Here is a 27,847-nt window from a genome sequence, read left to right as displayed (position 1 = left end):
CACTAGAGAAATAGAACACATTAAAGGCAGTGGGCAAAGATGCTGACTCTGTTTTTGTTGATTTCCTAAGGAGACATTCAACAATAGTCTATTGTGCATTCATCCGGGGATGATGTAATGGAGAGATTTGGGAAGTGGTTTTCCAGTATTCAGGTGTCCATGTAAAGAGGCAGTTCTTGCAAGCTCATGGGAATTGATTTTTATTCTGGCAACTCTACCATGGGGACACATAGCCATTCACCAAGGCGTAATTGACCTTGCTAATTGTATCTGCCTCAGAAGGGAGGAAGGCTTTGAATTTCTAATTGCCTTTTAATTCTTTTGTAAACATTTAGGTCAGCAAAATATCGCTGTCCCATTTCCAATGCATTTTGAATACTAATTTAAAATGTCTTCTGCTCCTACCAGCTCTTAGAAAAGGCTATGATCCTTCTCTGTGCAGTGATCATCTTGAGAAGGTCATTATTCTGTGTGTGCCTTCACAACCTCCCTCTGGAAAATTCAGGGCCCATAGATAGTTCTTAAGGCTGACCAATTCCACCAACTGACCAAATCTACAACATTATTTTAACGGACTCTCATTCACTGGTGATAGTTCTAATATAATATGTAGGTATTTTACTTGTTAGATTTTGATTTTTTTCATAGATAATTTTAGCTATCATGGTGTCGGGCATCTTCTCATTCAGGTTTAATTTTGTTTTCAGTATTTAGCTTTATTTAGATGAAGTGAAAAGCAGCAGCTTGTTTGTAGGAGGAAGGGGCACTAGACAGAACCAAAGATGAAAAATGAGTGTTTTTATTAACTTGTGTGCTCCTCTGGCTTGTTGGTGTTTGCCTGGTTCTGGTGTTGCCACAGTGGTGTTTAGCACATCTTGAGGGCAGCAAAAATAATCATCTCTGTCTGTGAGGTTAAAGTTGTGTATATGACTTTTTATTTGGGAAAAAATATCTTGGAAAAATACTGTGTCCAGTATAGCTGGCCTCCTTCAGCTGAATGGACAGCTCTGTCTCTTTTTCCTACTAAGGGAAGAACAGCTCCTCTTTTGTCATAGAGGGAGCAGGCAATTCCACCTCTCCTTTGTTCCTTTCAGGTGATGAACATCCCAGAAATAAGGGTCTCTAATATTAGAGTGTACGAGAGGATGAACCACTAGGGACACTGATGTGAGTTCATTTTAATCATGCTGGCAGTGCAATTTATTACCCTGGAATTGATTTTAGCAGGAAGCATGTGAACAAGTTGTGACTATCAGATAACATGTTGATTTTTCTAGGAAAGGGGAAAAAAAGGAGCGAATCAGATGAAAATAATTTGATTCTGGGCTGTAGTCAAGGATAGATGTTTATTTTTTTAAAAAGATTCATGTATATTATATTATTCTAAGGCCTTATTCATGTGCTACATTTAGCATTGTAGAGTCCATTTTCCTAAAGAGAGGCCAATTAATTGTCAAAATAAGTCTTTCTTTTCAGAAAGATATGTTTGGAGGCCAAAGACAGGTAGGTAGAATGCTTAACAAAAGACAGAGTATTTCAGTTACCTATGGCCACAATATGGCTGCATAACAAATCACCCAAAACTTGGCGGCTGGTTAGGCAGCAATATTGTAGACCTACATGGCAAAGGGTTTGAATGTTAGTTGGGACCATGAGTGTGACAGTCTCCCATAGGGTGGTCTTTCTCTGTAGTTTTCATAGTTTTACAATATTCTTGGGCTAATCTTGATCTAGGAGATTTGAAAAGTGTCCCTGAGAATAGCCATAAGATTCCATTTGAGAATAAGAAACAGTATCTATGAGTAGAAATGCCCTATCACTCAGAATTATATACAGTACACAGTACAGTAAGCCTTTTCTGCTTTATTAAGAGTTCACTGGAATTTTATATGAGGGATATTGAGATGAATGTACAAATGGAAGCAAAATTGTTTCCCTTGCTGGGCAGGGGTGGAAGGGGGCATGGGAAGTCACTCAAACCATTTCTGGACAGGACAGAATTTCCACATCAATATACAAGAATTATTAGACATTGCTATTACTTTCTTACAATCTACAGAATTGTGAAGTTCTTCCCATAAAACCAGAATCTGATAATTCAGAATGCTGTTTTTCTAACATCTAGAAAATGCCTACTTTTCTATGGAGACACAGCATTTTTCTCTGTGACTGCCTGGTCAGATTGTGGTTGACTTTGACCACCTCTACCAGATAATATGTCCATAAATACTGCTTTCATCATTTGACTCACCCCCACCCAATTTTCCTTGGCTTCCTGTCACTGATTCTATCTAGAGTGAATCCTTACCATTCATCGAGTTCTTTGTAATCTTTTCCACACCTGTTATTGCTTGCCACTTTTCTCTAAAACCCAAACCCTGCCTTAGTCAGGTTACCTCTTGTCCTCCACATGTGTAATTTCTCAGCCAAGCCTTCTGTGGACTCTCTCCTTTTTAACCTATTCAACCCCTGTTCATGGCTAGTTTTCAACCTTGTTAAACTTAGTCTCTTCTGACCTCCTGTTGGGTATATAGATGGTACCAAACAACCATTACTTAGTCACCTGCTACCTTTGTATTGTTTAGAATCACTTCATGTTTGCCAAGTCCAACTTGATTGCAAACTCTTTTGTTTTGTTGATTATACCCTGCCTAACATCATTGTGAGCATATAAATGCTTAACAAAAGACAGGGTATTTCAGTTACCTATGGCCACAATGTGAGCATATAAAACCATACGTTATATACTTCTTTTTAAAAATGTTATTGATTCTTTTTTAAATCTATTTTTAATTGTTGACAGAATAACAGGTGTCTCCCATTTTCTCCCTATTTTGCCCACCTCCACCCAACCCCTGCTGCACCCCAGGCCATCACTGCACTATTGCCTGTGTCCACGGGCTATGCATATATGCATATAAGTTTTGATTATCCCATCCTTGGTTACCATTCATTTGTATGATTAAAGTAAGAATTACATAAATGGTGGGAGATAGAGACAAAGGACTTTTTCTGAATCTTAATCCTTAAACCTTCCCCTAGATCCTGAAACCTATATCATGGGTCTGCCTTGACTTTTTGGTTGGGTTTATTAACCTTAGAAAGAATGTATTTCTTGGGAGCAGTCGCTTGATATTTCATTATCAGAGCAACTGCTCAAGGTAAATAATCCACAAAATTACATTTTATATTATGTCCAAATGTGATACTCCAATTTGTAAGGTAAAAAGTTCACCTTGATACAAAATGAAGTGATTGGACTGCATGCGGGAAGAGAGGCCGCAGTGGAGGCTGTCCTTCCTGTCTGGGCTCGCTGTGGAGACCTTTCACTCAGGCTGCTGCAGCCTCTGGGAGTGGCAGATGCCACCAGGTCTGGTTTGCTCCACAGCAAATGAGAAGGAAGAGTTTTCTCTTTCTTTAAGAAAGCATAGATTTTTGTCTATTTTATTCACATGTGTCTCTCTATTCCTATAACAACCTCTGGCCTATTTCAGATGCTCTGAAAATGTTTAAAATTGAACAAACAAATGCTTATTTTTCATTCTCTGATCAACATGCTGTATTTATAGTTTCTGAGTTTACAGTGTTTGAAAATCCTGATTTGGTGGTGTTTGAATTAAACTGTTTCCCCTCATGGATACAGAAACTCAGACAAGAATCCCAGTTTTATGACAAATGTCCAGTCAAGAAAAAGAGAAGTTAATATAATTTGAGCCAAAATGTGGCACATGTGTATTACACATTTATACTTTCTTATATGCCTACAGATGTTTTAATTGGTAGGAATCTGTGTTCTACCTAGAAGGAGTCATATTATATTTATGTTTACTAATGAATGTTCCATTAGATTTTTGTGGCACAAGCTTTTATTCCTTCCTATCATAGTTGGTGAAAATATCACTTGAAATCGTTTGCTTATTGATATACAGCTTTTACAATAATTATATTTGTCACACGTAAAAGAATAAAAATATTTTGAGACAAAGATTTTAGTACTAGATACTTTTGTTGAATACAGTTCCCACTATAAAGGAAACTTTTTAGATGGCTTAAAGTAAAATTCTGTGATTTCTTATTCTTCATCCGCTATCAATATCCAAATGCCACCAGCTGCTGGAATTATTATTGGATACCTTTCTCCCTTGTGTCAACTAGATGCTGGGTAGCCTTCAAGTTGTTTTCAGGCCAATATTTTTTCTTCCTGCTTGACATGAGCATTTCCCATAGGTCAAATTAGACAACGGATAACCAAGTAAATGTATTTCAGCTATGATGGCTTCTGGGGGAGAAAATGGCCCAACACACAAATTTGTCTTCGAAGCAGCAAGCACTTTATCGATCTCCATTTGTTGAAAAAGAGGAACTCTAAGCCAAACTCCAACTAAAACAGCAATTAGTTAGGAAGTGCCTTGGGCGCAAGTAGAAATAGTTAATTCACTCTTTAGAGGAGCGCAGACTAAAAGTGGAATCTTATTGCTAACCATACTGGCTAGAATAAAACTATCTGTAAAATGGAGCGTATGTCCCCATCCCCAGCCTTAAAAACATGCCTAAAAGTTCTGACAGGGACACTCAAACATGGGCACCTTCACATGTCTGTGCACTTCCGTGTGCAGTTCCAGCAGCCTCGGGAAGATGACTTCTGCCTGTACTTTCTTCTCAGCAGTGGTGACCTTGGGATCCACAGGTGCTTCCCTATATAAATTGTGTTTATTCCTGTTCCTGACTATTTGACATTATAATATTGTCAAATCACTTTAGCAAGACTATCTTTTGGGGGTAGGAAGTGGAGGGCAGGAACTAACCAGGATCCTCCAGACATGATGAGCAGCAGGATCCTAAGCCAGGAACATTTGGGGCCCTTGTGGGACTCAGCTCACATTTCTCTGTTGCCCAGTGGAGCTGGAGACTAAAGCATGCTCCTGACAGTTGAAAGTGCATGTGGAGAACCCTAAAAGACAGTTAGAAACTAAGAAATACTAGAGTCAGATCACTTTTTCCAATTGGTCCTTCTGCCAATTTCTGTTCAAGCTTTTCTCTTATGTTATAGGCATCACAGGCCTGGCAGGTTCTAATCTAGGCGGATAACAAGTGATTATTTTCTTCATAGCAGATCTTAGGAGATTCTCAAAGACTTTTCATTTGAAGAGCAGTGATTGACATTATGACACGGATTCCAATGCCACACTAGTAATGGTGCCATAGCTTGTTCATTAGTGGGCCTATGTGACTTATATCCAGCTTCACTGCTAGTTGGAGATGAGACACTGAATGGCCAGGTGGCTAAAGGCAGCGTAGGTATGTCTCTGAAAGAGTCTTATACAAGTACCCGACTTGCATTGACTTGACTATGATTTTTTGACTTTACAATGATGTGAAAGTGATGTGTGTTCAGTAGAAACTGTATTTTGAATTGTGAATTTTGATCTTTTCCTGAGTAGTGATATTTTCTCATGATGATGGGCAGTTACAGTGAGCTATAGGGTTATAGCCAGTACTCTACAGTGTACTGTGTTGCTGGTATTTTTTTGGATATTGTGTTCTAGGCATGTTTAAGGTAGGCTAGGTGAACCTATGATGTTTGGCAGGTAAAGGTGTATTAAATGCATTTTTGACTTAAGATATTTTCAACTTATGATGGTTTTATCAGGACATAATCCCATGGTTAGTCTAGGTAAATCTGTATACTGTATAATACACACCAGCATACATGCAGCATTTATGTAGAGTGGCCACAGTTTCCTGGGACTTTTCCAAATCCACCTTTATTTGGCTGTGAACTGAGAGTATACTTATCATGTAAATATTTGGAAAGACAGATTTTTTTTTTAAAAGGGAATATTGTTAAGGACCCATGACTCAGTTCAGCATAGCTTAAAAACTCTCCTGATGTACACAGTCTGTCTCACCTGAGCATCATGAATTTGCTGCCCTAGCAATCCCGGGCCCTTGAGTTCCCAGTTTAGAACTGGTGGGGTTTCAGGACTCTGCTGAGAGGCTATAGTTTTACAGCTGGAGAAGGTACCAGGGTTTTCATCAGTCATGGCCCTCTTTTTGCACTGTAACATATAAGGGAGATGCCTTGTGCTGTAACAGGATTTCACAGACATGGCTGCAGTGCCTCTTGTATGGTTGGCTACATTTTCACAGTCTCCGAATGCTTCAGAAAACACACTTCTGTTGAGATTCACAGAAAGATAACTTGAAGAATTGGAGCCGTCATTTGGAAGAAGTTCTATAGCCAAATTATTTATTGCTTTGGCATTCTTTTATATTTTTTCTCTTCCACAATCAATATTTATAGAGTTTTGACTGCACAAGGTTAACTATGTTCATGTAGATATGAATGTGTGTATATACATACTTATATGTATATGTATTATACATCTGAGTGCATATATTTTTTTCTAAAATCATGATAAACTAAGTTGATTGTTAGAGAATTAAGTGTTCTTAGAAAAGACTGGTCAATATCATGATTCTAATTCAGCAAATTATTCCCAGAGTTATAGATGACTTTTTCTGATTTCCCTCTCTGGTTGCATTTTAAAACAGCATGAATACAGTCAGAACATTTCTTATGATCTTCTGAGTGCTAGAAAATTAATCTCAGGATTTCTAAGTTGTCAAACTTGGGAAAGAAATGAAAACATGCCTCTTGTATCCTAAGTTCTTGGTTATCGGTTATCTAAGCTACTGATAATTGATTACTAGGTAACTCATAAGTTGGTGAAATGCATTTGGCTGCTTATATATGCTCACAGGTGTGTTTCTGATGTTCTGGAATTGTGCTGCATTTCCAATAAATTCAGGCTGCAGACCAGGATTGCCATCATCACTTGTATTAGGTATCATTGTTCTGGACATATTGACCAATGGAGTGAGATGTAAAACCAAGTGAGAGACAGATAGATATTGGAAAGAAGATGAACAGCCCTCTGCAGAAACAAAAAAGGGGGCAGAGTAATTCAACAGGTCATCTACCAAGGAAGAAATAAAGATTTCTATTAAGCATATGAAATAATTTAATCTTAGTAGCAATAAAAAAATAACAGGGTAGCATTTTTCATCTGTCAACTTTGGAAAGATGTTAAAAATGATGATGGCTATCATTGAAAATGTCTGGTATGTGGAAAGGGTCTCATAAGTAGCTATTGGGAATAAAAATTGGCAAGATGGTTTTAAAAGGCAATTTTAAAATATACATCAAAATTGAAAAAATGTGCATATTCATTGCTTTCATAGTTCATAGTTCTACTTCTAAGACTTTACTATGTGTAGTGCCTCTTTTCTTTTTTGCATTGCTAATCCCTTTGAAATCTGATTAAAGTGAAAATCAGATGTACAATAGAAAAATGCAATATATAGCGTTTGCATTGAATTTCTCTGATCATGTGGTGATTGGCACATTCCAGCAAAATGACAATACCTTATATTTTTCGGGGGTGAGGAGGACTTCATCTCCACCTGTTGTTCATGGGAGTGGAGTTCTTGTGATATCCCTAGAAAAAGAATTTTCTGAGGCTTGCACAGGAGAATAAGTGATTTTTATTTATGTGGAATTACATCCCCGAGTTTCCAAGATCCCATTTCCCATTTCTTGAGTCCCAACAAGGAAGACTTGTAGCTGTGGCTACAATAGGAAATATTATCTTGCTGCAATATGATTCCTGGTAGGGTGGGAGGGTTATTTGATGGAATCAGTGAGGTGCTCCAAGAGCCTTTTTTCTCCTTTTACCATTGCATTGAATTGCCACCAGGCCAAGAAGAATGGGCAGAGATGAACGACTTCAAGTTTGATTTGGGCTGTGCACACTCTAGGCAGGCCTTCCTGTCACAGAAAGAGCCTCATCTGCCAATTCTGGGATTGCACAAATTTAAGGCACGTTAAATGACAGTGTAGGGGTTTGCTGCTTTTGACAATAAGATACAGAGACTGTGACTGACAGAGAAGGTGGTAGGAGATGGATGAGAAGAGCTAATCCATGAGGGAGAGTGCTGGGAAGGCAGGGCAGGTGTCTCAGTGTGGGCTCGAGACATCTGCTGTGAAAACCAATGTCCCAGTTTAAAGACATTCAGACAGAAAAATCCTCCCTTATTCCACCTTTTATTCTATTCAGGCCTTCAATTGGATGGGACACACCCACATTGGCCAGGGTAATCTGCTTTATTCAGTCTAAGGATTCAGATGTCCATCTTATCCAGAAACACCCTCACAGGCATGCCCAGAATAATGTTGAAATAAGTATCTGGACACTCCATGGCTCAGTCAGGTAACATGAAATGAACCATCACACTACCTTCCTGGTAGAACGAGGAGGAATGAGATGAACCAGCACAAGCTCTGTCAGTGATGGGACTTTGTCCGCCTGCAGGTCTATGTGTTGTCCTGTAGGTCTTTGGAAATTGTATCATATCTAGCATCTCAGCTTCTTGTGAGGCTGTGATGGAGAGAATGTGAGAACATGGAATATACCAGTAACCCATTGGAATAATGGTGGGAGAACTCAAAGAGTCCATATACAAGACCCATGTACTATATAAGATCTAGTGGATTTACAGGGACATTTTCACCCTTATAAAGAGATAGTTCTGACCTAGCTAGTTTGGCTCAGTGGATAGAGCATCAGCCTGTAGACTGAAGGGTTCCAGTTTTGATTCTAATCAAGGGCACATGCCCGGGTTGCAGGCTTGATCCCCAGTTGGAAGCATGCAGGAGGCAGCCGATCAATGATTCTCTCTCATCATTGATGTTTCTCTTGCTCCCTCTCCTATCCTCTCCGAAATCAATAAAAATATATTTAAAAAATAAAGAGATAGTTCTTAAAACAATGAAAAACTTATTATTTTAAAAAGGGGTCTGCTTTCCTGGTCTGAGTTTGTGAGTCATGGTTTCTCTATCTTTGCTTTAGGTGTATGAAGTCCCAGGGTTTAGAAAGTCAGAGTCACCTTTCAAGGGGATTCAAAGGATACAGACTGAATGTTTTCCTTGTTGCTCCTTTGCTGGCCACACAGACTTCCCTTCTGGTGCTGTTCACAGCTCTCCACCTTGCATTGCTGGGCTACATCTTCTGCTTACCTAGGGTAATGGCCTCCATGGCTCTTTGCTGGGCAAATCAGAGGGAAGCATTCTCAATGTCTCCTGGACAGTGATTGCACACCTGCTAGTAGCAACCTACTGGGGCTGAGAGTAAGACTCTCTTGACTGCAGAGCAGGTGCTTCTTGAAAAATAACAGAAAAGCTTCTTGCTTTTTCTTAATCCATCAACATTTGAAACTTTTGCTCCAGTGAAAATGCACTCTTACTAAATGTTCTGACTCAAGTGCTCATTCATCTCAGAACTATCCTATGAGTCTGCTTCACTCCTTATTCTTATTTTCCCAACGTTCAAAAAGAAAGTAACTTTCATTTTTTTTCTCCTTTTAAGAATACATTAATCAGTAGTGACTTTAACCAGACATCTTTCAAAGCCACAATACGTAAGCTTCTATATTTTAAGTACTTCTGTGTTTCTAAATATTTGACATCACTCTCCTTTCTTAAATCTAGAAGGAGAATGCTGTAGGATTTTTTTTTCCAATGTGATAATTCTGGTATGGAGATAAATACTAAAATAGTAACAACACGGTCAGTCACAATATTTCCTTGGGCAGAGCTCAGTAGTTAGAAAACAAAAACGATATGATTCCAAGATGACTTTTAACTAAGAATATAAAAACGCGATGGGCTAGTCATTAAAAATTACTTTCACATCATGCCTTGTTTTTTATTTGGAAGCAGAAAGTAAATGTGACATTTAAAGCTCTTGAGCGATTATAGATTTGATTGCCAGCGGTATTATTTCAGAAGAGCTGCTGCTTGCTTATGGAAAATAATTTAACCTGTAATATGTCCACTTCAATTATTGCATATAGGTGCACCAGGACACTTAGACTAGAATGTGTCATAAGACACTAAAATAGATTGATCCAGTCATCTTGAGGGGGTGGACTTTGATCACAAACAGGTCCTTGGTTGGATGTATCTTAAAACTAAATTTACTCTTCAAGATATAAACATTGTTTAGTCAACTAAATATACTCATAGAAATGTTTTTATTTTAAATTAGCATTTAACCAGGGGCAAATGTATTAATTGATCTTCTTTTTGACTTACTGGTATGAAATAATTTCAGCTACAAAAATGTTGAAATGTTCTTATAAAATATTTCCATGTGTGCCTTTCACCTATATTCCCCAAGTATTTAGTTGATTATTTATTCATTCTCTCTCTCTCTCTCTCTCTCTCTCTCTCTCTCTCTCTCTCTCTTGATAAGACATTATGCCCCTATATATTGGAGTATAGTTCTTACAAACTAGGATATTCTCTTATATTACCATTCTGATATATTCATTCATATATATATATATATATATATCCTCATATATAAAGATATTCTCTTATATAATTATCAAAATCGGAAAGTTAACATTTATGTAATAGTAGTATCTAAGCCACAGACCTTATTAATAGTCTTAATCTGGAGAAGATCCTTGTTATTTCTCTGTCTTTTTGTCTCTTATATTTTGGAAATGTTGGACACACCTCCATTTGGGTGTGTCCAACATTTCCATGATTAGGTTCAGGTGATCGGCAGGGAGGTCACTGAAATGTCTGTATGTCCTCACAGTGTACACTACTTTATCACTTGGCTGTAATGGTGTCTGCTAGGATTCTCCACTGAAGATATTACTTCCCATTTGTAATTAATAGGTATCTTGTGGGGAGGTACTTTGAAGCTATATAAATATCCAGTTTCTCATCAAACCTGTAGTTCCTAGTCTTAGCATTCATTGGAACCTCTTCTTGCCTGAAACAACTGTTACTGTGGTAGTTGTCAAATGCTGGTTTTCTAATCTCATCATCTCTTTATGACTTTATAGGTTTGCATTCTGCTGTAAGAACTTTTCCTTCCATTAATTTGTTTTTAAACTATATCAATATTAACTCATGGCTTCTTTCTTCTATTGTTGGTTTTAATCATTATTATTATTTATTTTGATGGTCAAGTTATCCCCCAGTTTGGCCAATAGGAACTCCTTTAAGCTGACTCTCTGTCACATTGTCCCCCAGTTTGGCCAATAAGAACTCCTTTAAGTTGACTCTCCTCTGGAGAAGTTTTTGTCATTGTTTGAATACTTTGCTACTTTCTGTTACAGCATGATGTTTCTCCAAGGAGGGTGGGCTGGTTCCTTGCTATGTAGACTGATACTTAGAACACTGGATTTGGGCTTCAGATATGCTTGCTTTAGTGACACGTCACTGCTTACAGTGTCCCTCAGTAGGCACTCCTAAGAAATATGTTTGTGAGTGATGAATGCATTTATACAAAATCACACCTCTATATCAGTGTCAATATCTACCTGTCTACATATGTTGAAAACCATAATTTGTTTGGATTACTCCAATTCCAGTCTGAAGCCACAGGGTTTTTTTCTAGACTTTCTCCTTTTCATATTTGTAATGCACTTCTCTGACGATGAGGAACCCGGTTTTCAATATTTGCAATATTGTTATTTTTAGCTTAATCCTTTAATGCACATGGAGTAGGCTCAGAATTGCAAATAGATACCACTTTGGAAAACAGGCTTACTAACAATCTCAATATTGGTTTAGAGTCCTTTCTGTCTTTAACCTGAGGGCAAATAGTCAAAATACTCTGCTAAAATGTTTCTTGGATATTTTTTTCCTCTCTTCGCTGAAGTTGTGTTATTTCTTTGCATTTGGTTAGCTTTATTCATTTTTTGTTTTTTTCCATTTGGAATTTTTCTCCCCATATCTCTTGATTACATTATATGGTTGGTATGATTCCAAGTCATAACTACACAAAAGATGTACTTGGAGAAATGTCACTTCTCTATTCCTTCTACACCATCCCTCCCCCCTCATTTCAACCCTACTCTCAACCACTCATTGTTGGTAACTAATCTCTGGTTTCTTTTTGTGTTTCTTTTCTCAGAAATGAACAGACATAAAATGTATGTTTTTACTTCCCCTTTTTGCTTACATAAAATAGATAGTGTTTGTTCACTTTGCTTCTTTTCACATAATATTCCTGTCATTCACTCCATATAAGTACAAAAGCTCTTTCTCATTCTTTTGTACATAGCTGTAATAGTACATTAGATGGATGTACTATAATTTATTCAACTGTTTGATTTTGTATGAGCATTTAGATTTACTGTATATCTTATAATTACAAAACATGTCATAATGGATTAAACTTATGATTGTATATTTTCACATTATTGGAGGGTATTTCAGCGTAAATTCCCATACAAGGCATTGCTTGGTCAAAAGGCATGCGTAGTGTTGTTATATGTTGCCAAATCCCTTGGGGGGAAAAAGTATCAGTTTGCAGTCCAACCAGCAATATGTGAGAGTTTCTGTTTCTCCATACCCTTGTCAACATAATATGTACCATGTTTTTAAATTTTCATCTATCTGATAGGTATCTCAATGCACTTTCTTTTTCTTTTAAAAATGTTTTTATTGATTTCAGAGAGGAATGGAGAGGGAGAGAGAGAGATAGAAATATAAATGATGAGAGAGAATCATTGATCGGCTGTGTCCTGTATGCACCACAACCCAGAACATGTGCCCTCCAGGTTCATGGGTTGACACTCAACCACCGAGCCACACCAGCCAGGCTATTTTTCATTTCTCTAATTACAAGTAGAACTTTTAAGTAAAAATCAGTCAGGTAAGACATAGTCTATGAGTTTCATTTAGTTTTCTATAAAATATATCAGTATTCTACTTGATCACAGTTTTAACTGTACAGAAGATATTTCCATCATATGTTTCAGAAGGGGAGGATAGCTGTAATACTCTCAACAATAAAGATAAAAAAAATAGTTGCAAAGGATATAATCTCTATCATATTGTAAATACTGTATTTTAAATACAATTTCTACATGGATCTTTTCAATACAGTCAATATAATCTAAAAACCAAACTGGATCTCTTTTAAAAACATCATGAACAAGCTCTTCTTTAACAATCACATTTTATGAGTTTTCTTTTCCTTCCTGGTCTCTAATAACTCTTCCGTCCCCTCCAGTGTCATCCTAGTATATGTAAGTGTATGCTGGAAAGTCTTCTCTTGATTACTCTCGGAGATTACACAAATAATTAGATATTCAGATCAGAAATATCATTCTAGTACCAAACTTTACTAATAATTTTGGGAACACAAATAATCAGAAGGCACAAGCAAAACATGGTGACATCCGGGGCCCTCTGTGTGGCTTTCAGCCCTTTCTCACAGCATCATAAATGGTCTAGCGCCCACATTAACACAGAAGATACCTAATACTGTACATACTTACGTAAGTTATGCAGAAGAGAGCCCTTTCAATCTTTAACATCTTTATTTTATACTTAGTTGCACAGAGTATGAGACAGTTTCCTGGAAGCCATGTTCCATAACTCCACAGATTTCGGATTTGTTGGCCATCAGCAATTCTAGGCAAGCAGGTACATCCTGCAAAAAGCATTCGGTAGGTCAGGATTTGCCTGCCAGCAAACAACAGATGGTCAAGTTAAAACGGAGATTAGACCAGGTCATTTCTTTGTTTTCTGGGTCACCTCCCCTTTCCCCAATGAAGGGAGAGAACAGATTTCAGAACTGTTGCTTAATCATTTACATTCCACCTTATCATATTTCCTGTGCAAGAAAACAATATGAATAATTGAAATTTTCAAAAATTATTTTCTGTGACCATATATCTTTGAGTTTAATTGTTTGAATTGTCTTTATAATTAGTATGCATACCCATTGATTAGAATATGTTTAAATATGTTTAAAATTTGATAAATAATTATAAATAAAAGGTATTTTTTAAGAAAAATAATGCTGCCCTAGCTGGTTTGGCTCAGTGAGTAGAATGTCAGCCTTCGGACCAAAGAGTCCAGGGTTCAGTTCCGGTCAAGGGCACATGCCTGGGTTGTGGACTCTATCCTCAGTGTGGAGCATGCAAGAGGCAGCCAATCAATGATTCTCTCTCATCATTGATGTTTCTATCTCTCTCTCCCTCTCCCTTCCTCTCTGAAATCAATAAAAATAAATTTAAAAAAAGAAAAGTAATGCTGAATGAGATAGATGAGATGACTTTTTTAATTAAAATTTTATTGAGATGATTGACTCACATGTAGTAGTTAAGAAATAATGCAGAGAGATCCCATATATACTTTACACTGTTTTCTCCAATGATAACACTTTGCAAAATATAGTATAACTAGAGGCTCAGGGCACGAATTTGTGGATGGATGTAGTTTGGCCAGCCTGCCCCGATTGAGGGAGGGGGAGGGGCTCCGGGGGTGGGGCCCCGGGTGGTTGGCCAGCTGGCCTTGCCCTCTGCTCGAACTCCTGGTCAAGGGGACAATTTGCATATTGGCCTTTTATTATATAGGATATCACATTTATGCACTCCTGCAATGTTATTAAGATTATCCAGTTTTACTTGTTTGTTTTTTCATGTTTTTACTTAGTTCTATACAGTTTTCACATGTGTAAATTCATGTTTTCACATCTAGTCAACACTCAGATACTACAAATGTTTTTCACAACATTGACCCCTCCTGTTGCCCTTTTATAACCACTCCCACCTCTCTCCCATCCCTAATCCCTGGCAACCACTAATTTGTTCTCCATTTCCAAAATGTTGTCATTTCAAAAATGATGCATAAATGGAATAAAATAGTATGCAACAATTTAGATCTTTTTTGTTATTGTTGTTTATTTTTTACTCAGCAGAATTCTTTGGAAATTCATCCAACTTGTTTGGTGTGTCAATAGTTCATTCCTTTTATTGCTGAGCAATATTCCATGGAATGGATATGCTAGTACCTCAGTTTACTTAACTGTTCACCTATTGAAGACATCTGAACTAATTCCAGTTTTTGATGAATACAAATAAAGCTACTGTGTACATTCATATAATGGTTTTTGTTGGAACATAAGTTTTCATTTCTTTGGAATGCTTGGTAATACCATGTTTAGTTAAGCTCCATATTACCTCTCTTTTCAAACTTCTATTGGCCTTCTGTTAAGAGCTGTAGACTTGTAGCCAATAGACTATTGTGTTTATTTTATTAACTCCAAGCAAATGTTGCTTCAACATTATTCTTTTTAAATGTTTAGTGCCTTCACTGGTCTACTCCTAATGAGATGTGCACTAAGAAAAATGAATTGATAAAGTGCTACAAAGACAAAAATTGGTAACATTTCTCACCTGCCACATTGCTTGCCCCGTGAATCCATTTGTCAGGATAACTCTCAAGCAGTGTGTTTGATAGTGATTTATCATTGAGAGAATATTCTTGTTGTGAACATTTTAGGGCCTAGAGAGATCTGCTGAATTTCTATCTCTTTCCAGTACACTCTACTGTTTAGAAAGCAGTAGGGAAGAGATCAGACTTGTCGAGAAATAAATTGTTCTTTGCCACTGAGTGGAACGGTGCCAGGTTTGACCATTGGGCAAGCTCACCAGAAGGGGCCAGATGAGGGAATGTGTGTTTCATTGCGGTGTCATTTTTATTAAGTGACTTTTTCTTCAGGAGTGCACTTTGGTGCCTTTCAGATAAATCACTTCTGTCTTCACACATCTAAGAGCCATTTGACAGGACAAATTGCACATGGGGACTGCTTTGATAAGCACAAATGGGACACAACATTTCCAATCACTCTGCATCATTGGAACTAAGTTACAGTATGAATAACAGAAATAAATCTGTCACTTAAACACCTAATTGTGAGACATATGCTATATTTCACAGTTGAAGCAACCTTCATCTCGGTTAGAGTGCAAAAACGGTCCTTAATTATCCCTTGGCATTGGGTCTTAGTAATTATCTTCCTCCATGGTATACATTTACATAATAAAAAGAAAACATATTCCCCAGTTATATTTCTATTAATATTTTCACAGATTCAATAAACATAACCCAAGAAAATACTTGGAAAGAACTGCTAAACAATAAAAAAGTATTCTCAATATCTGTGACTGTAGGAAAGTTACTGGAATTTAAGACAAATCACTAAACAAAGGCATATGTGTAAAAATGTCCCAGAAAATAATGGACTTTAGAAAATCTGCATTCTACTGCCAACATTGTTGCTACTATTAAAAAAGGATTAAGAAGAAGTCTGTAAGCCTTTCTGGGTCATCACCATCTCCTTTGGGATTAACAAAAGTATGCTGTTAAAGTTTGAGGCAGGTTCTCCCCAGGCAGTCGGCTCTCTTGCTGCCTCTTGGTTAGCCAACCAAGCCAGGCCAAGCAGATATTCGGCAGAAGACTTTGAAGGGTAGCCTTATAGGGAACAGTAACGATTGGTCCTCATCCCAGTCTGGCCACAGGGCAGTTGGGTCCACTCTTACACTGATGAGTGTCAGGTACATCTGCCAAAAAATAGACCCTAGAATGGCTCCCATGACTCACTTTGGAGAAAAAACAACAACACCTCGTTTTGTTTCAGAATCATCTGGGCTTCCTGTAAATGACCCACAGAAGCCTGGGGGGCTGGAGGGTAGGAACCCAGAGCTATCTGCCCAGGTGTGCTCTGAGCAGAGGCCAGGCCTCTCATGCTGACCTTCCAGGCTCTCAGCTGCCTTTGTTGAGGAATGTGCAAAGCCCTGCCCAGCATGGCGTTTGGTGCCCACAGCAATTCTGCATCATATGTTGTCTGGCCTGTTGGTAATTGACCCACAAGAGCAGAGTTGGGGCCAACTGAGCACATGTTTGATATTTGCTCTTCAGAGTTATTCTTTAAAGTGGGGATTGTTTGCTTTGTAAAACACCATCTCAAAGTTCTTGAGGAATGTGATATCTGAATATTAAGTATGCATTCTTATCTCCTTTTAATTATTGATGCTAGCATCAGAATTTAAATCTCTGGGCAATGCAAACACATCTCAGGTTAAGGACTCTTTAAAGGTTTGACTCCAAACCCTTTTCAGAGTGTTTAACAAGACCCAGTAGAGTGTCTGACACCTTTTCATGTCCCTGACCAGGACTCGATCTCAGGTGTTTGCTTGGAGAAATGACCAAAGAGAAAGTAGATGGTATAAAAATGAAAAATAAGGGAAAGAATTGTAACCTTCAGGGAAAGAATTGGAGTAGTGGAAAGGTTCTTGGCTTTGGGGTGGAGGACCTGTGTTCCATGTCTTGCTCTTTGGGGCAAATGTCCTTATCTCCTTGGATATTAGAATCATCGTCACTGCACCACAGACAAGGTGTTGATTGGCATGAATGTCACCATTTAGCTCTAAAAAGCCCATAATGCTGATATACCTTTGAATCATCAATAATTAATTAAATATAATAAATATCAGTACTTTGAGTCTAAATCCTGAGAAAATTTGCTAGTTAGGTCTCCAAAATAAAGAAGGAAGATACCAAAGAAAGGTAGAATAGATCCTGGGCAGCCTGAAACAACTTATAATTTTGCTATAAGATTACAATGAAGAGAAGATGGAAACATCCTAAGAGTGAAAACGCAGGTGTCTATTACCTTAACTGTCCAGTCAGGGCAAATGTAAAGTCACCAATGGCATTCTTGCTGCCAGTCCATTTTGTTTGGGAGACAAGTCTGCCTTCATCTCTTACCTCCATGTCTTCCTTGCTCTCATCTGCCTTCCCCTCTCCCTTGGCACTCTTCTAAAGCCCTCACCTGCCTGGTTTTCTACTGCAGCAGCATCTCAGAAAGCCAAACTACAGTGAGTACCAAGACGAATGAACCTTCTTTGAACACAGCTTGATCCAAGGGATGAACTCCAAACTGGGGGTACTTTTGTCCTACTTATGCCATATAAGAGTTAAGACCTTTTTGAACCCAAGAGAAGTTTTCTGGATTCATTGAAAGTACTCAGGGAGGCTTCTGTGTGCTCTTCTCCCTAAGGTCAGCCTTGCTCTTGGAATGTTGAGTTCTGTGAACTTAGTGCTAAGCATCGTCAGTGTACTTGGAATGTAAGCCCCAAGACAGCAGGGAGTTTTGTCCATTTTGTTCACTAAGATACATGATTCTTAGTAGGTGCTCAACAAACACTTATGACATGAATGTACAGATAAAGAAATTTAATTTTTAAGCCCAAAACTTATCACTTTTATATTTCTCACAATGACTTCATGGATTTCACTGTAACCAACATTTATCCTTTAATACCTTCTTCATGGCCTAAAGCATGTAATACAGGTTCAAGGTCATGATTAGCATTGTGCTTGTGTTTGCATTGTGGATTATGTGACTGGTATATGGGTCCATCTCCACTTGTCAAAGTGTTAATGAATTTGTGTTTCTCTGTGGTGGGCAAAGAAGGAGTGTATTCAGGCTGGGCCATAAATCTTAGGGTTTTGTCTTTCCCTCTTCCTCTGAAATGTGCAGGTGGGAATTAATGTGGGAGCAAAGAACTTGACTCTAGTATTTGACCCCAGGTTAAGAGACGCTCTTTTTTTTTCCTCTCATGTTTTGTCTTGTAGCCCAAAGGCTATTAGGATGCCCAGTTAAGGTGTCTCCATCCTGTGTTCATGTAATGTGATTTTATGTCAGATGGGGAAAGGAAGTCTCCTACAGACAATGAAAGAACACCAAGACCTTTCATATCCTAAGAAAGACCTTGACGGAGTCTTTGTTCCTGTCATGTCATCCCAGAGAAACCCCACAGTAAACCAAACCAAAGCTGGGCTCATGAGGTTTGGAAGCCAGGTTTATCCAGCCTGGAAGGTGGAAGATTCCCAGGAAACCAGGTGCTTGGGGTCGTCTGTGATCATCCATCTCACCTCACATTCTTGTTTAGGGGACCTTATCATTATCCACTCCATCTGACTGCCCTTTTTAGGGTGAGGCTAGTCAAGATCCTAAAGATTCAGGTTAGAATGAAATATGGACTGGCCACCCAGAGGAAGGAATGGAATGGTGTCCGCTCAGCTTGAAGGATGCATTTCGGCAACCAGGGTTTGTTTGCCACACATGAGCAGGGAATGGTAACTCATGAATGGAGAGCTGGCTGGGATATTGGAAAACTCATGGGTCAGAAGGAGAGGTTCTCAGGACACTGGTCTTCCCTGATCTGACACTGTTAACGCTGCAGACACTCTGGCGCGCCCGACGGTTCCATGGCTTCTATGTATCTCCACATGCTGTGAATATTCTAAAAAAAATGTCTTTAGTTGGGCCTGGGTTTAGCACATTCACACATTGTCTGCATCTGGGGCATTGGTTTATGCCATTGAATGACACATGGGGAAAAACTTTTATTTTTTGCTCTGTTGATTTCTCTCAGAATGATTCATTCTTAATACATTTCTTGCCCAATATCTGTTTCTGCAACCAGAGAAAAGATGCTAGTATTTACTGCATATTTCCACCTGATTTTTACTCCTAAAGAGTCTTCTTGTCATCTTCCAATTCCCCTTGTTCCAGCACCCTGGGAGGTGACAGCTAAAAAAAAAAAATCTGTCTACCCTTTTGGACATATTTAGTGACCAATTTCTTGACTCAATTTTTTCTTGTCTACTTTGTGGCTATGGAAGATTGCAGTTCTTACGGATGAGGCTAAGAGGGACTTATTCACCTAGCAGACATTCACCTCTTTCATAGGCGAGCAGGACAACAAGATCCTCATTAACCAAACCTGACATCGGTGGGTGCATAGCTGTGTTGGTGGTGGGTCCTCCTGAAGCAGCTTTGAATACTGAGTCCTCTGTTCTTACCCACAAGGAGGAAGTGAACACAGAAGGGTGTGCAAAGAAGTCCCCCACAGGAATACTGTGGCCAGAAGTGATTTATCAACACCTTTAGAGTAAGTCCCTGAAACAGCAATGACATAGGAGGATACAGGAATAACACCTACATTTTAGGGTTTCTCTGCAGAAAGACACATGTACTCTGTGGTCCCTTATCCACAGAGGGCACGGCTGCATGCACAGCAAGAGCAAATCGTTGGTATCTTGAGACAACTAATTTTAAAAAAGTTTTTACTCCATTTCCCTTGAAAAGCAGAGCCATACACTATCTTCCTTCTAAACCATATATATAAAGTTAGAAGCCCGTAGCATGAAGATTTGTGCAATAGGCTTTCCTTGCCCTGGCTGCTGGCACCGGTTTTCCTCTGGCACCCAGGACCCAGGCCTTTGGTCCAGCCTCAGTGAGGCTTGGCTTTTCCTCTGTGGCTACAACAGAGAAGCTGAGCCTCTTCAGTCTTCAGTCTTCACTCTAGCCAGAGCCTTCAGTCTTTGCTCTGTGCCTGTGTATGCAAATTAACCACCATCTTTGTTGGGTTAATTTGCATAGTTGCTCCAATTGGCTGGTGGGTATAGCAGAATGACACCAATTTGCATGTTTCTTTTTTATTAGTGTGTATATATATATTCACTTTTTTCTTCAGTGACTTATAGGCAGCTACGTGGATTAATGCCAGACTCTGGAGAATTTACTAGTAGTGGGAAATTTAGGAAATGGGCAGACAGATAGCAAGTAATTGACTGACGAGGGGAAGTGCACAGGCAAAGCCAGGGATCCTTCTGAGGGGAAGCTATGTTGGGACGTCATTTTATCATGTCACATTCCATTTTTAAGGAAACTATTTAGATAATTATTTTTATTCCATATCTAGGGAAAATCTAGTCAGATCATTCTTTTCCTATATGTCTTTAAAAAGTCTCAACTTGTTGACTTTATGTCGTTGTATTTACATAACCTCATGGGATTTTAGACAATGTTATCTGCTCCACAAAGGCAACCAACAAGAGTTTCATTGACTTACTAAGGTTTACCCAGCAGCGTAAGTTCTACCCTCTGACTCCTGCTCTGTGTTGAGCAGATCCTGCAGGAACCAGTTCATTACTGGGACTGTTTAGAAAGGTTTGGGCAGGGTTAGCTCCTTGGAATCAAGGGAAGACTCAGCCAAGAGCCTTGCGAGGCCTGAGGTGAGGGGACCCCTGTACATTCAAGCAGCCGGAGCTGCTGTCACTAGGGAACCGGCACTTCGGGGGCATTTTTGCTAATTCTGTGCTGGTAGGAAGGACTTGTCTGTCCACCACCACCTCTGTGGCCTTCATTACAAATTGAGAGCAGACTTCAGTTGTGGTTCCCGGGAACATTTGGTGTGATTGCTGGCCCTTGTCAGTATCCCCGTGGAGCAGAGTCATCGCATGATCCACTTACAGCTTCCCTCCATCTGCAGGCTTAGTAACACTCTGCAAGATGAAGCTAATGGAATATTCAGGATCATATTTAAGAACATATTTAGGCTTCTCTTTGCACAGAAAACTTGTGGGAAAATTCCAAAAGTCTGGAGTTCTTGAGATTAACTTTTATTTTCTTTGATTTCATTTTAAGTATATTCTACATTTTTTTGTTTTAGAAAACAGATGATATAATATAAATAAATTATATAAAATATAATAGTATATCATATACATGTATTATTTTATTATTTGTACACCATTTCCCTGACAATTTTCTAGGGTTTTTGCTTCTTACTTTCTGCAATTATAAAGCAGAATGCATTTTTAAAGAACTGCCTATGCCTATATTGTCATGAAGAAGAGTGTCATTGGCAAAAGCACCAGACAAAAAAAATGTTCATTCTATGGAAAGACCCACTATATTTGGATGCTCATATAAATCCAAAATTTCTCTGATAGTACAAAGATGGGAAAAATGAATAACTGGCTGAAAGTGAAATCAGTTGTAAATGCCTCTCATCTAATAGCAAAATGGTCCAGGAATTCAACACGTGTCTTTTCAGGCTGTCTTTTCTAAGCAATTTTCTTCGCAAATAATCAAAATACTCCTGAAATCCCAACACTCGGAAGTATAAGTTATGTCTCCCAGTGCTACCACCTCACCTAAGGTTCTTGTCTTTTAAAATGGGTTAGTGATAATAATATTAGATCCTGAACCACAGTGAACCTATATATACCATGTGCTTCTTCCTTGAATTGTGACACAAATATTTGTTACTACTCTTCAGTGTCTGTGTGGCTTGATTTGGTTGAGGATGTATGTCAGTAGGGGCTTAGGACCTTATGGTTTAATGTGTAGAGTGCTGGTCAGATGATCATGGTGAAAGGGGACCACTGAATAAAGACACTTCCATAATAAGTTTAATTTCAAGAGATTACAGCTATGTATTATGTTGTACCTCAGTGTTTCAAAATTGCTTTTATAAATGTCTGCATATTATTTGTAGCTTTCATTATTGCCTAATAAACTTCTTGAGCTACTAATCCCCGCTCTACTCTTCTCTAAAGCACACTTTAACAATAAAACTTTATGTCCCTTAAAATCTTTAGTTTTTAAGTAATAAATATTTATAAGGGAGGATTATATTTTGTCTTCGTTGTCAAAATTTTACCACTATGAAATTGCTTCCTGTTGGAGTGAGTCATTTACCACTTCTAATGTTGTTTTAAAGCTCATCCTTTGGTTACATTGCAATAGAAGACACTGTAATTTTTAAAACTTGTGTGTGGGAGGTGGGATAAAGGTGTGATCCTATTGGCAAATCAAAGGAGTTTTCCTCCATCAGAAGAATTTTTGTATGAAATATAAAGTTATTCCTAGTTTCAGTAGAAATATAAAGTTATTCCTAGTTTCAGTGGAGCGTAAAAGAGAATATGCTTTTACTCCAAGCACTGAAACTTATTTTCCCAATACTTGCGTTTAAACTTCCAGAAGTAAAGATGTCATAGGAATGAGTGAGGTGCTGATACAGGTACAACTTGGATGAATGCTGAAAACATTATTCCAAGTGAAAGAAGTCAACAGGAAAGGCCACATATTGTATGATTCCACTTATATGAAATAGGAAGAACAGGGAATCCATAGAGACAGAAAGCAGATTGGTGGTTGCCAGGGCCTTGGGAGACGGGATAATGGAGAAAGATTGTTTAATGGGCACTATGCCGCCTTGGGGGTGATGAAAATATCTTGGAGCCAGTTAGAGCAGATAGTTGTACAACATTTTGACTACTAAATGCTACTGAATCATATGCTTTAAAATGGTTAAGTTTTATATGATGTGAATTTTCACGTCAGTAAAAAATAAAGCTGTTAAAAATAATAAAGATATCACAAAGTACCACATATAGAAGGTACATTTTTAGTAAATGGTATTGAAGAACCCTGTGTTGTGCATTTGCTCACAAAGCCATCTTTATTATCTGACTCCAATCCAGAGAGACACAGAGCTGTTCAACCAGTTGCCCTCTTTGGGGAGCTTGAGCATTTGCAGTCTCTGAGTTATTTTCCCCCTACAGTATACTGTCAGTTTTATCTCTGAAATATCTTTGCCATGTGTCTCCTCAGTCCTTTCCCACCACCAACACTCGTAATTCAGTTCACCTTTGCCTCCGGGCTGGGTTGTTGCTACAACATCTTGCCGAGCATTCTGCTCTTAGTCAGCCTTCTCCATACATCTTTCTTTGTGGCATCATCAGGTCTTCCAAGTTTTCAGCCTTGATCAAATCCAGGCCTTCCTCGGGCTGTAGATTTTTAGTGGCATTCCATCAAGAGGAAAGAAGTCCCTACTCTGGCTTATGCCACAACCTAATTAATGTGTGGTCAGGCCAAAGCAGCCCCTTTGCCCACCTGGGGCTTTTCCCACTGCAGCCCTTGCTTGCCTTTCTGCTCCCTCCTTCTCACACCACCTTGACTTGCTGGGCTTCTATCTGGATTTTGATGCCTTGAAGTCCAATGGCCCTTCCCTCTGAGGCCTTCTGCCAGCAGGGAACCACACTTCCTTCCCCTGAATGTTCAGGGTACTATGTAGTACTCCTTGCCACCCTTTTCATGGTCTTCCTTAGATTATAATGATGTCTGTGCATGTGCAAAGGGCTAGTGGTGTCCAGAATGATCCATCCACTTGGTGAACCGTGGAGCTAAGATTAAATCTTGACCCTGCCTGCGTCTGAACAAATATCCATTTGCTTTCCATTGATTTTTGGGCCACCCCATCTTCACTTTACCCCTCTCACATGCCCACCTGGCATATTGCCATTATGTATAACTAGAGGCCCGATGCACAAAATTCGTACAAGGGGCTTGGCCCTTGCAGCCTTGGTGGCTTGCCTCAGCCCTCGCAGACACCCTAGCTTTATCTGGAAGGTCATCCTGGAGGACGTCTGGAAGGTCGTTCAGCTGTCCAATCTAATTAGCATATTATGATTTTATTATTATCAATAAGTTCTGAATATTTCTAGAATGTGCAGCTTTTATGCCTCTTTACTAAGGAGCTATGTTTTTAAAGTGAGTATCCAATTAACTCTTGTTTAAGAGATAAAGCACAAGAAGTTGTAACTACTTTACTTCTGTGCGCTAAAATGTTTGTATGTAGCCTTTATAGTCCCACTAAATGTCAATATTGATTTGGAATCACTGTGACAAAATTTCCTTTCTCACCATTTCTATGGACCTTTTTTTCTGGTCTTTTCTTCCTCAAATCCATAGTATTTATATCTGTGTCACTAATTTTGCACCAAATCATATACTATTTTGTATTATTTCTTAAATTATATCTTCAGTGTTATGCATTTCCATAATGATAGCAGTTCTATCTATTTTGATGAATAAAAAAATGAAAGAATAAAAAAATCCCTTATTGGTATTCTTAGACACGTTTTTAAGAAGTCACTATTTGAATCACTTGGAATTATTTTCTTTTGTTTTCGTACTGCCCATCTAGCTATTTGATAAGCAAGCATTCTCAGTCTCCAACCATCTGTAGATCTTTCATTTATTATCACTATAACCAGATGGTGCCCATCTATTCCAAAACTGTTTAGATTGAAAAACAACTGTATTGATATATTTTCAAAAATTACCTTGGAAAGAAACCAATCATGTTTTAGGCCATAATTTAAACAGAACATTTTTTTCCTGTGTCCTTGGCATTTGCTAGAAGCAAGAAGCTCAAAGGGAAAGTGAACATTGACAGATATGGAAAGAGAACCAGACTAGGAGATGTTTAATAAGGATTTTGTTTTTTCAGATGCACCATCCTATGACTCCTTTATATCATTAAATTCTGCTTGTGTTTGGTTGAAAATAAACTTCAAGTGCCTGTATGATTGTAAAGAAATGACAAATTATAAAAAATACCATCATTACTCTAATATGAGTTGTAAAGTGGGTAGGGAGAGTAGTTCTCTAGAACTAGATTTTTAAACTCCAACTCTAATATTTAAAGAATTTCAATATTTTTGCCAAGTGGGCCACTTGTTAGGGAGAAAGGTAAAAATTCTGATGGCAGTTATGACATTTAGGGAGCCAGAAAAATGTCTTTCCACCTTCCCATGTGACACCATGAATGAGAACATTGAAATGAACAACTAGCACAAAGACTTTACTATTGACCTCTCCCTTTTTCTTCCTCTATTTCCTCTGCAGGTTACCTATCTGGGTAAAGTCCCTACCACAGGCATGCAGTTTTTTTCAGGCTGCACAGAAAAGCCAGTCATTGAGCTCTGGAAGAAGCACACACTAGCCCGAGAAGATATCTTTCCAGCCAATGTCCTTCTGGAAATCCGACCATTCCAAGTGTGTCTTCATCATCTTGACCACAAAGGGGAGGCTACGGTCCACATGGATACCTTCCAAGTGGCTCGCATCGCTTACTGCACTGCCGACCACAACGTGAGCCCCAACATCTTCGCCTGGGTCTACAGGGAGATCAACGACGACCTGTCCTACCAGATGGACTGTCATGCTGTTGAGTGCGAGAGCAAGCTGGAGGCCAAGAAGCTGGCCCATGCCATGATGGAGGCTTTTAAGAAGACTTTCCACAGTATGAAGAGTGATGGCCGGATCCACAGGGACAGCTCCTCTGAGGAGGTCTCCCAGGGATTAGAATCCGATGACGGCTGAAGGAATTTAGGGGGCTTCAGAAAAGGCAGCATTGGTCCAGGAATTCCAGACCATATGAATATGCAATGATTCAAATTTCAGATGAAAGACTGCCAAACTATTGGCCGACCAAGCTTTTAAAATTCAGAAGAGCAACTCTAAATCTAAAGAAATGTATTATTAAAGTAATTACGTTACATTGAAATCTGCTGCTGCTGTGACTGTGAGGAGGGTGGGAGTGTGGATGGGGAGGAAAGGTCTAGCTAGACTCTCTCTTTTTCTTTGCTCATTCCCCAGTGCCTCCCTGTAGGAGAGCTCCATGCTGATTTTCACCATTCTCAGGCAAAGACACTGAGGCTGTTATGTGATGGACAATTCCAGTTTGCCTTATGAAACCCAACAAGAATGTTAGATGCACTTATCGGATCATTAGTCAAGGGGGCAGGGGGGTGAGTACTGATGCTGGTGCGGAAGTCGCAGGGCTAAAGGAAAAGTCAGGTGGATTTGAGCCTGAGACTCCTCTCCGATGTTTCAGATCCTCTCCTCAGTAAGCCAATCAGCACAGCCTTCATTGAGCTTTACAACTAACCGTCTGATAGTTGGCAGTTAATTCACAGTTAAAGATAATGCTTTTATTTACATAAATATATCAAGTAGTGCCCTCTTATTGTATTCACTTCATCTATTTTCTTAGAATCCTTGCAACTACTAATGACCCTTCCCTCCTCCTGCCCCATCTACCCTTGTTCCCCTTCTAACCCATGCCAATATCCACACAGGGGTGGATTCTCAACATACACTGCAGGACACCCAAAGGGAGGAAAATCACCGAGCAGATGAAATCAACCGTCAAACCAGCTAGGAGTTTAAAACCACCACCACCACAACAGAAACCTTGGAAAAAGGGAATGAGTTATCAGCAAGTGAACAAACTCCATGCAGGCCGTCCTTTCTTTCAACCCCCATTTGTGGTAACTTATGGTCCTGTCTAACGAGTCCTTCCAGGCAAGCTTCAAATCTGACTTGGTGTCACCAAGGAAGCCTTGCTGCCATCACTCAACCTTGCACTCTAGTGAGTTCTCTAAACTTGGCTTGTCTACGTTCAACTTAATCTAAAGAGAAATCTGACCCAGTGACCTTCAAATCGAGAACATCTCAGAGTCAGGATCGCCAGTGCATTCACTGTTTCTCATGAGAAGTTCTCACTAAAGCTGAGATTTCTGTTTCTTGGATCTTTCAATGTTATAAAATGCCAAGGGTCATCATTGTATGAAATTGAGAGGATTTGTTAAAATACAAACATTTAAGGCTGAGAGCAGATGGCTAGTTTCCCAGGCAATGCTCATTGATTAAAGTTGGTTTTTAATCCTGGTAATGGTAGGGGCACTGGGGTACCTTACAGAAAGAAGCCTTAAATGAGAGTTAATAGCATCTGGAGAGCAACAGTGTTAGTGTTTGGTCTTTGTATCTGTGTGTCCCTATATGCACCTGTGTTGTGTATGTACCCCCATGTGTGGGTCTGGGTTTAAGGCATGTAGAATTAGCATGGAGTCATATTGAGGAGAACCCGCCCCTTGGAGATATGCTTGCTGCTTTCCAACACATGTAAACTATTCTTTAGCATAAATGCATTCATTCTTTAATAAAATATGTTTGCATTAATAAAGCTGAGGCGTTTCCTACTTTATGTCTTTCCTATTTATGTAAAAATAGAGCAAATTAAGTATATAAGGAATTCTATCTAAGCACATGTTCAAACTTGGTCATAAATAACCCATTCCTTGATTTTGTTTAAAAAATTGTGTCTTCTCTTTTTTTTTTTTTTAAAAAAAAAAGATTTTTATAGAGAAAGGAAGGGAGAGGGAGAGAGAAACATGAAGACATGGATTGGCTGCCTGACTCCTGCACACCCCCTACTGTGGATTGAACCCACAACCTTGGAATGGTGCCTAATCAAC

General features: G+C 38.9%; 1 protein-coding gene across 2 annotated transcripts in view; it reads left to right on the top strand.

The window, feature by feature from the left end:
* The window catches only part of PID1 (phosphotyrosine interaction domain containing 1), a 195,172-nt gene extending 167,598 nt beyond the window's left edge, over positions 1–27,574 (top strand). For both annotated transcript variants that reach the window (XM_070422314.1, XM_070422315.1), the window contains one exon: positions 25,434–27,574. In XM_070422314.1, coding sequence (XP_070278415.1) covers positions 25,434–25,910 — 477 coding nt within the window. In that variant the 3' untranslated portion in view covers positions 25,911–27,574. The remainder of the gene's footprint in view (positions 1–25,433) is intronic.
* The last annotated feature ends 273 nt before the right edge of the window (positions 27,575–27,847 follow it).

This window comes from Myotis yumanensis, unplaced genomic scaffold (assembly GCF_028538775.1).
Source record: "Myotis yumanensis isolate MYYU_CA2020_CCGP unplaced genomic scaffold, mMyoYum1.0.hap1 SCAF_8, whole genome shotgun sequence".
NCBI classification, from domain to species: Eukaryota; Metazoa; Chordata; class Mammalia; order Chiroptera; family Vespertilionidae; genus Myotis; species Myotis yumanensis.
Note: the sequence above shows the minus strand (reverse complement) of the source record. Positions and strands in the feature narration are given on the sequence as shown.